The sequence below is a fragment of the Dermacentor albipictus genome, chromosome 4 (assembly GCF_038994185.2).
Source record: "Dermacentor albipictus isolate Rhodes 1998 colony chromosome 4, USDA_Dalb.pri_finalv2, whole genome shotgun sequence".
NCBI lineage: Eukaryota > Metazoa > Arthropoda > Arachnida > Ixodida > Ixodidae > Dermacentor > Dermacentor albipictus.
In genome coordinates this window covers 166,831,058-166,841,411 of record NC_091824.1, presented here as the reverse complement: position 1 = coordinate 166,841,411, position 10,354 = coordinate 166,831,058, and the positions used below count along the sequence as shown (strand labels likewise).

At 43.6% G+C, this 10,354-nt stretch overlaps 1 protein-coding gene across 2 annotated transcripts in view; it reads left to right on the top strand.

Moving 5' to 3' along the window:
• Positions 1-85: 85 nt before the first annotated feature.
• Positions 86-10,354, top strand: part of LOC135910067 (protein disulfide-isomerase A5) — a 49,360-nt gene continuing 39,091 nt past the window's right edge. Inside the window, exons 1-10 of one of the 2 annotated variants that reach the window (XM_065442056.1) lie at positions 86-241; positions 740-875; positions 4,313-4,403; positions 4,479-4,544; positions 5,153-5,198; positions 6,977-7,069; positions 7,226-7,286; positions 7,759-7,826; positions 9,602-9,693; positions 9,777-9,845. In XM_065442056.1, coding sequence (XP_065298128.1) covers positions 194-241; positions 740-875; positions 4,313-4,403; positions 4,479-4,544; positions 5,153-5,198; positions 6,977-7,069; positions 7,226-7,286; positions 7,759-7,826; positions 9,602-9,693; positions 9,777-9,845 — 770 coding nt within the window. In that variant the 5' untranslated portion in view covers positions 86-193. The remainder of the gene's footprint in view (positions 242-739; positions 876-4,312; positions 4,404-4,478; positions 4,545-5,152; positions 5,199-6,976; positions 7,070-7,225; positions 7,287-7,758; positions 7,827-9,601; positions 9,694-9,776; positions 9,846-10,354) is intronic. The other variant, XM_065442057.1, reaches the window with a different exon arrangement.

Genomic DNA, 10,354 nt, shown 5'->3' with positions numbered 1-10,354 from the left:
TTTATTTTTGCGTTGCTCATAAACCTACAAAGATTTATGCACAAATGTTTGTGAATTTAATATGCCCTGTTAATTTTTTAAATAATTGTGATATGCTTTATAACAAAACAGTTAAGCCAGTTAGGCAGAGAGCAGTCGGAACAGGTAAGCAGTCGTTCACAGACTAGCCAGAAGCAGCCACATATCAAAAATCATGGCGCTATGTGTGAGGTGGCATGTGCGTGTCATAATACTCTGCCTTGTAAGTTTATACGTTTTCTTGTTTCTGTGATGCTGAAAACAGAAGGTGCTTTGCACACTTTTCTAACTGGTCAACGCGGCCTTTTTTATGTAAGCTTGGTGAATGTGCCGAGGTGATAATTGCCGGCAGCTCGCCAGCGGATGGATGCCGGTTATCAGCTTGTCAGCTGCGCAAAGTCTAATGTTTCTGGGGCTTGCCAATGTACCGCTGTCGTTAACTCGACACATTTTAGTGTTCAGATATGAAAATTACTGCTCTGTTTGCAATATTAGCACCATTTCCGAGAAGTTTTGCCTTCTGCTTTGTGGTATAAGTTTAACCATATAAGGTTGCTTTCGTCCTGCCACGTAAACTTGTATAGAAAATTCTCGACGCGATAAACATTGCATATTTTTTATTATTATTATTTTGACGTCGCCATATCTAGCGGCTGTAACTCGAAAATAGAAGCGACTTTCTTTGACGTGGTGGTCAAACTGTGCAACCGTTTCTGTTTAGATACTAACCTGCTGTCTCCAAATTGAAACTAAGAAAGCAAGCGGACGGGACCTCATCGAGGACGTTGTTGACATAAAGCAGCACAAGAAGCTTCTTCGCACAAAAAAGAATGTTCTTATCCTGTACACGAAAAACGGTAAGTTCCCAGCGGATAGTCGCATTGCATGCGACCTTGCTGGAGTGTGGTGGCACATGCCTGTTTCCGAGGGGAATATTGCGTATCATCATATGGTGTTGATTTGTTGAAGCCGGGCTTAAAATGTGTTTTCGCTGAACGTAAAAAAAAAGTACAGGACCGGCACTTTGAAAGGAGGCTGTATTTGGAAGTTTTTAAATTGATGGCAACAAGCAACTTTCAACAACATTAACAGGAGGCACTGTCATGGATAGTTTTGTGTCAACTTGGTTTACGAGTTCATTCGCTGCTTGCCAAAATAGTCTGGCTCAGTGGCTATGGCGTTCTGCTGCTGAGCGTGATGTCATTCGTTTGGTTCGCGGCGGCCGCATTTCGATGGGAGCGAAAACACCCGTGCACTTCGATTTAGGTGCACGTTAAAGAGCCCCAGGTGGTCCATATTTCCGGAATCCACCACTACGGCGTGCCTTACAATCAGAAAGTGGTTTTGGCACGTAAAGTTCCATAATTTAATTTGATTCGCGGTCGCATTCTGGTAGGGGTAGAATCCAAAAGCACTTGTGTAGAGGTTTGTACCCCCCTCCCCCCTTCTCTGAGGAGTATGCCGACACGCCCCCCCCCCCCCCAAAAAAAAATTATTCCAGACCAACTCCCACTCTCCTCTTACAGACACACGGTTGTGCCCCGCAGGGGATGCCACCCAGAGGGGGGGGGGGGGAAGCCACCTTAGTGACATACAGTTGTCATGCCTCATGCAATGATTCTTCACGCCTGTCAGCAGCCCAAATCGGCCTGTGTAAGCCGGAGTGGAGGTCCGTGCAAGGCTGCGCTTCTTCACACCTGTTAGCCGCACAAATTGTATAACCACGTGGGAATCAGAGTCGGCGGATGTTCCCCGTCTTTCCCTGTTTGTGCCAAGTGAGGTACATGCATTTCCAACCAAGCTCCCTTCGGAGGAAAAGGACAACCGACCTCCTGACACCATCAGTGGTCCACGCATTCGGTGTCCCGATACCATTGGTCAACCCGGCGCCATCGTTTCCCTGACACCGGGATTGGTCTCCTGATGACATCTGTCTCCTGATGCCGAATTGGTAGAAACCATGAACAATAACCACGCAGGCATAAAAAGTGTATCCAGACGGCTGTGAAAAAGGAGGATGCTCAGGAAACACTGAGACTCGGACATGCTAAGGTGCTACCATAGTGTGCTCTGATAGTTGGAGCCGTTTTGTAAATCTCAGCCATGTACCTTTTTGAACGTATTCCTTTTTCTGTATTCTCTTAAACGTCGCTCGGAACCCTTTCTCCTGGCACCTGGCACGGCACCATCGATGGAAACTTCATTGGCCGCATGGACTCCTGACTTCACAACAACGCTCATCCTGGGAAAAAAAACTGTGCTGATCCTATGAACTGTGGCAATTGCTTTAAGAAATCTTTACTCTGTTTGCTATATGGCCCTAATTTTTGAGGCCCAAATTTGATGTTCCGTGCCTAGACCACAGCGCGCAGACCAGTGCTACACTCTGTCCTGCAGGGAGCGAAGAAACCTTTACGTGGTGGTAAGCGCGAGACAGCTGTGTGCATTTTCATCTATGCAACTGCCGCCGCTCGAAGTTCCGCACCGTACTATATATATGTTCGGCCATCACAGCCTGTCGCTCTGGAGCTGCCTCCATTTGTCGCTATCAACACAACTAGATCTCTTGTGCCAATACCGGTTTCACTAGCACCCACAAACTTCTTTGTTCTACATAGAAAAAAAAAAATAAAAAAATTTGTGCACTCAAATGAACTCCAAATGCAGTTCCTTATGTTCTTGCGATTTGCAAACAGTGACAGAATGCCATAGGCGTTTAAATATGGTATTGAATTTATGATCACGCGAAATGAGGTGCACATTTTAGCCTTCTATTCGTGCCTGCCTGTCTCCACCTTTGTTGTACTAGTATTTTTGCACATCAGCTTCGATATGCTACAAGGACAAACTTCCTTGTAACATGTAGTTTAATTTGCTTGCTTAAAATGTTAATTAGTGTACTTCTGCTAATTGGCAGCTTTTCCATCATCGTTAGTTGAAAAAAGCGTTCAGCCTGAATTAAATAAAATGTAAAAAGAGCGCTGGCCCCTGGAACCTCTCCCCCACACACACACACAAACATGCATACCTTTCGCTCAAAAGCGATAAAACCAATTAGTTCGTATCCACACACCAGACGTTTTCGTAACACCCCCCCTCAATCGAAATTCTGAATAAACCCCTGCGCTCGTGCACTGTACTTTCGGTGCCTGTTAAAAAAAAAAAAAACGTTGGCTAAAGTTAAGCGGGAGCACTTTATATGGCGTCGGCCCACTATGCGGCTTTGCGGTGTTAACCAACTGAAATGTTATGCAGTGCCCATTTTGCAAGACGGACTCGTATAAAGTTGGCCATTTTGTGGGCAAGCAAGTAATACAGTTCTCATCTAATGAAAGACTCAACAATCTGAAGTGCTGGGTGTCAACATAACAGACATTTTCATCTTGTCTGCTGTTGAAATTCGATTGGCAGGGCTAGGATACTCAGGAGACAGGCGCCCCCAGCCAATGAGTGCTTGAACACCAGACCAAATGTACATGCCCACAAGTGGACACAAGAGCTGTCTATGCTCCCAATTAAAATGTGTGCTTAAGGGGACTGTGCAACACCTTTAAGTGTAGAATGTCTTCGATATTAAAAGAAAACTTGCAGTGAATATTTTCAGCAAGAAGTCTTTTAATGCACCTTGGTAATGTTGTTGGTAACCAAACGTTGCTCCTAAAACTTTTTGGGCACAAACAAACGGGAACGAAGAATAGGAGCAACACAAGGACGAGCGCTCATCCTTGTGTTGCTCCTATTCTTCGTCCCTGTTTGTTAGCGCACAAAAAGTTTTAAGATGAATCTGTTCCAACTAGGCTAACTCGCAGTTATGCTTCAAATGTTGCTGCTGCCAAACCCTCAGTCTTCTCTTAATTTTCATTGTGTGAAATGTGTGCAAACTGTTCTGCCATGAGCACACAGTGATGCCCACCATTGTTATAAGCTTTTGTATCGCCATCAGCTCAAGATTGTGTGATGCAACCACTTTTCATGCCACTAGATGTTAGAAGTGATTGTATCACTACAGTGGTGTCCTTGTCTGTCACCAGAGGCACTGCATTGTTACCATTTCTAAAGAAATCTGGCCTATAAGCATTGTTCACTCCTGTGTAAGAGCATATAAAATTCCAGGTGTATTAAGAAGGTGAAGGAAAGTGCAGGCATCCTTTCAAAATAATTGTGGGCTCATACCTGCATGCGCAGAGTAATATTTGGCTCAGACGTTAGTGAAAGTGTCATCTGATGACATGGAAAGCAGCACAGCATAGAAAGATGGGACTGGTAGTGATGATGGAGACAATTGCTTTTACAGCTAAGGAGGCAGCTGAGCCACTACGGATATCCAGTGATGTTGCGTTGGAACTCAAAGGCCAAGCTACTTTGGCATATGTTGATTGCGCAGGGTACGTTTTACGACCTTCTATACCTGGCCTTGCCATCACTTTTCGTCCTCTCACTGGGTATTTCTTTTTCTGCAGGGAAGGAAAGAAGCTTTGTAAGAAGCTTAAGATAGCACCAGAAACTGCAATATTGAAGCACTACAAGTAAGGCAACATTCTCCTCGTTTGGTGTTGTTGCACAGCCGCCTTTGATTATTGCTTAATGCCTCATTGTGTGTTAGATATGGTTCTCAGTTTTGTTGCAGAATTTGCCTTTCTACATTTTTATGATGTATGCAGATCCTGAATAGATCTGTAGCTCTGCTTAATTTTTTTGCATGTTATCCACTTTTGGAACCTGCGAGTTGATTGCCCTAAAGGCCAAAGAGAGCATTACAAGGGACATGCACAAGTACTGTGTTAGAAGCACACAATTTATAGTGCAATCAGTGTGTAACTTCTTACGTTTGTTTCCATGAAGTTGTGCACTTTCTTTACATAACAAAGAAGTGCCTACTTTGTCGTTTGATAAGGTATTTTTTTTGCATGGCCAGTAGCCACACTAACAAACATTTTATAAGTCACTTCAATGCCTTGTCTTTTGGATGTGGGACTTTCTTAATTAGTATTATGGGTGTTTCCTTCTCCTAAGGCAAATGCAGCAGCACTCCTTTTTTGTCATCACAACCTCTTGTTGCCCTTTCTGTAACTCGATCTGTCTGTTCTGAGTAATCTCAGTTATCTGATGTTTCATGCTTGGATTTGTTTTCCAGAGATGGGGAGTTCCACAAGGACTATGACCGGAAGTTGACAGTGACGGTAAGCTCAAGATAACCAAGCACTAGCAAAACACAAAAGGCTATTTGAAGACAACCGAGGGCTTGGCCTCATAACAGCTATTTAGTTTTATTTTCCTCTGAAGTGTTACACCAGCTGAACATTGGTTTATTGCCTACTTGGTTAGTCATTAAAAGCAAAATGTGCACAAAAATGTTAAGCGAGAAAGATTAGCCAAGGGGCATTTGTAGCAAGTGTTAAATATAAACTATGCTTAATGCGATAACCATGCTGCTTGAATAGAAGGGTTACGTTAACTTCAGGGCGATCATGTTGGTAGACCACTAGCAAGGTGGAAAGGGCCATTCCACTTATTCCCAGGCTTATCTCTAAAGATGCTATATATGCCACGAGTGGTGCCTCAGTATGATTCTAAAGTTGTAAGCATGCTCCCTTTCCATAACATAGTCCTGACCTCTGGCCAGAGCTAAAATTAAACATGACACTTAGGAGGCAGTTGCAAAAGGATCTGAAGTGAACTAATAATAAACTCTTCAGTAGGTTTTCTGTGGCTGCTGTTTGCATTATGTAGCACAACTTTACAAGCCTGTCTTAAAGGGGTACTGAACCAGCCCTTGGACTTAGTAAAAAAACAGTCTGCAGATATCGGACGCTGCTGTGAACATCTCAGCCAAATTTCGCAGTTGCAGCTCGCAAGTGGAGCGCAGTTGCCTTTCTCTCAAATGCTCTTTTCAACAGAAGCCTGCTCCTCACTCTTTTCTGGACACTTTATTTCGTAATAAAGTAGATTCTCATATGCTGCTGCAATTAGTCAATAGCTGACATCAATCAAGAAGTGTGTTTGGATCAGTGCACTTCTGTTACTGTGTACATATTTTGGCGCAGTTTAATAAACAGGCTGAAGTGAGTGAAAGTGTGATTTTTAATTTCAATAATTATGTGCTTCCAGAAGGAGCCGACTATCGTCTGCTCATGCTCGGCCGTGGCCATCCGCGTAGGAATTAAGCATTGGTCATCCTGCTTATTGGTGTCGTAGCCGTCGGGTCTTGCTAATTTCTACTAGTTTTGAACACTCGGCTAGCCTCAAACTACGCTTAGCATAAGGTTAGACCATACATATGGTTGCAAGCGCACTGACTCGTGGCCGCTCCTGGTTAGACTTCTTGACAGACTTCGCTTCATATTTAGCTATTGATTGTGCTTCAAAACGTGCAAGTTGCATGTGGCTACTATCCCTCGTTCAAGCTGGTGCAGGAAATCCACACCACATAGCACAGCCAGGCAGGAGCATATAAGTGCGAGCGAGCACTCAAACCCAATTGTGCACAAAGCAAACGCTGTGCACAAAGCAAACGCTGTGCATACGGACTGCAATTGCATGATCTGCTTCATAGCGTAGATACCGCCGCTGGGATTTGCTGCAGTGAGTCCGCTTCCTGAGCCCACTGCGACTGAGGACAATCACATTTGGCATGTTGTAGGCACCAAATTTGATAATAGCATCAGCATTCAAAATTAAATTTGAACTGTGCTCTACGGTGATGTTCTGTAGGTGGATCATTGCAGGCATGCGCCACTCCACTGTAGCCTTCGCAGTGCAAGGCAATGAAGAAGCACCGCGAAAGGGGCGTTTGATGGCCACTAACTCTGCTTCTGCTGAATGCATTGAAGTACTTTTTGTGGCAAAGTATTTATTATATGGTCCAATTTAACTTCAAGTGCATTTCTCGACTTCAATAAAACGTGGTTCAGGGCTCCTTTAAGTCTTAAAGAATCATTAATGTGATTGTTTGTTTCAGTCCATGTCTAACTTCCTAAAGGACCCCACAGGCGACATACCTTGGGAAGAGGAAGAAGACAGTGCCGACGTCTACCACATTGCTACATTTGAGGTAACTACTATCCACTTAGTATTTATACTTAGTATACTATCCACTTTCAGTATTTCAAGCTTTATGTAACATTCGAAAGCCAAAATATTTTTACGTTCCTCTGTGCTCTGTGTGCAGACATATGCTAGTTGTTATTCAACAATACTTTTTCTCCAGGAACTGAAGAGGCTATTCCAGAAAGAAACTTCACCTGTTCTCATCATGTTCTATGCTCCTTGTATGTATTTCATATCTTTGTTCTCAGTGTAGTACTTTTACATTGTTATTGAGACTGCACTTGTGGTGACAACGTTAGGGAACAGGTGCTGAGCTTTAAAACAGTGCTTTGTGGTGAGATTAAAGGAAAAAAAATGCCTGAATTCAGTTTGGTTGTCTGCCAGGGGTGCTGCACTGGGGTAAGTACTGCTGTGCAACGGTGAACACTCTTTTATTATTCTGTTTTTGCTGTTCACAGCAGTGCAGAAAATTCTCTGGTATAAGAATTCTTGTAGCTTTTCACTGCTGATCACTGCCTTAAGACATAAAATTGTGTTGGTGGTTACATTGTGAAGTTTTCCACTGGTCAAGGGCCTTAGGCAGCCTTTTTTTTACTTTGCATTGTGTGTCTGAGGCATCTCAGATTCATCTACTTTTTTTTCACTTCACATGTGAATACTTCAACCACTTTGCTTGTTCCTTTTGTTTTGAAGGGTGTACATTCTGCAAGAGACTGAAACCAGACTATGCTAACGCTGCTACAGAGCTCAAGGGTCACTCGGTGAGCTGCCTGCACACCTACTGTTTGTTTTATACTTCTGTGTGTAATGATGCTTTACATGGCATGTGACAGCTGTTCTGGTTGAGTGAAAGAAAAAAAAGAGGAGTTCGGAGAGTTAAGTTTGGCATAATGTAAGTTAAGTGATGTGAAAGCATGCCAGACAATGCAGGCTAATGCTAATATTGGTCACAACAACTGCCAAAACTCATATCTAGTACGGGACGTGTGCTGTATGGGTAGAATATATGGCACCTATCTTGAGCATATGCTTCTAGACAGGCCACTACTTACAAGTGCTTAGTACTGCGCGTAGCATAATCAAGCAATGAGAAAGGACAGAGTTGACTAGTATTGATCAATATGACTTCCAACACTTGTCTAGAGTGTGATTTCTGCACTCCAGGTTGTGTATATGCCACCTGCTCTGAGTACAGGCATGTCTACACATAGGCTACCTCTTATCGGTGATTCGTGCTGTGAAGTGGCTTGCATGGAGGGTTGTCTATGTCCCCACCTTGGCATTGTCACGAATCAAGTGCTATTTTGTCTACCATGTCAACTGCCTTCAAAGTTCACCTTAACAATGTAACAAGTAACAGTGGCCTGTAAATTAGGCAGTGGACCCTGAGATCCAAGTTGTCTTGAACCATCGGCCCCCTATAGACAGGAAAAATGCAATCCGGAGTGTGCTGTTCTGGCTTTCTAGGCAAGTTCTAAGGGCCTTGACCTGCAATTATTTAGTGATAGCTTCCTTTGGCTGCTTCAGCCATGATCTCGCGCAATAAACAGTGGCACATACTAAGTGGCCCAAGTTGTTTTCTAACTTGGGCCACTATGTACGTGTTTGCTACTGTCATTCTGAGAAAACATGGGCCAGTGGGTATGTGCCTGAAAAGACAGCTTAATGCTGTCTGGCCTGGTAGATACAACTTGGTTCACTGGGTGTGTGCCACTCGGTATTTCCATAAACAGACAACTTTGGCACTATGTATGTGATATTGGTATGTACCCATTCTTGGCTAATCCTTGAGAATGGCTGTGCCAAGGTGACACAAGGGACATGTAGCCTTAAATATAATAGATCAGGAGCTCTGAAACTGGGTTCTGTGAATGGAATCTTAGGGTTTCATGAGTGGTCAGAACAAGTTCAATCCCATTCACTTCCACAATTTATACTTGGAGAAGAAATTTTGCGTTGCATTTTGGATTTAATAAAGTCCTTGCACACCACATCTACACTTCGGTAGTCTGCGAGCAGTGAAAGATCTACGGGGCAGTGGTGTGCAAGACTAATCTTGTGGGCCGACAGTGGTTGCCGGGCTGAGCGCTTTTAATTCACGCTCACGAGCTAAGTTTGTAACATGTGAGCTGGAATAAACTTGAAAGTTCTGCAAGCTGAGAGCCACTTCCAAATTAAGTAGCGGTATATCAAAAACCATAGTTCAACATGAGTGACTTGCGACATTAATTTGTCAAAGATAAAATAACTTTTGTGTGTCCGACACTTCTCGTGAAGATGCCGTTTATGGCACGCAGTGTCTAGAGCAGTATTCATCTAGTCAGCTACTGCTCAATTGGTGCTCAGAGCAGTGTAGGAAATAAAATCTCTGGTCTATGTATAATCACAATTTCTCATCAATAGCAAGATTAACGATTACATGTCAAACTGTAAATAATCGAGGTGACATGCAGGCGCAGCGTTGGTGCTGTACTTGATATAGGTGCTATGCTCCTCTGTCTGCCTACATAATTTTCTACTTCATTCCTGTCTGTAGGTACTGGCTGCCATAGACTTGAACAGGCCTGAAAACGCAGCTATTCGCCGACACTTCAACATCACGAGTTTCCCAACGCTCCTGTATTTTGTGTAAGGTTTTCATTAGCCTACAACATAATCTTCAAAGTGGTAGTTCTTTTATATGTTAATCTTCTTCACTTACGTGTTTTCAGGTCTGGAACATTAAAGCATCGCTATGAAGGTGAAAACAACAAGGATGCCATCGTCAAGTTTATGAAAAAGTAAGTTATATGCATTCATTTGCTACGGGGCCCCTCGCCAGGCCCCGTAGCAAATTTTGGTTATACGCTGGAAGCTGTTACATGTCCTCTAGGGAGCGTTCTGCCACAAGAATTTTTTTAATTGGCTCAATAATTACGAAGGTATAAATATAAATGTTAGGGTCGTGAACCCATGATTTGAAGAAGCAAGCTCCATTGCCATACAAGACACTCTCCTCTCGCCCTGTCTAGCCTTCACAAGTGAAATTCCTTCCCTGTGTTCTGCCATACCGGACCTCGAGGATCACATGACGCATACATCATGGGCCCCACCTTCACTTTTTTTCTCCTAGCTTTTTTGCAGCGCAGCGCACTTCCGCTGACGGCGTCGCGCAAGAGCTGTTGCAATTGTCTCGTTTCGCGCAGCACACGATTTTGCGCGCTGTGCATGAGTACACTTGACTAACGGTATAATTCAGTGTTACGCGAATACTGAGGCAGACACAAGCAGATCACGGAGCATTATCCCG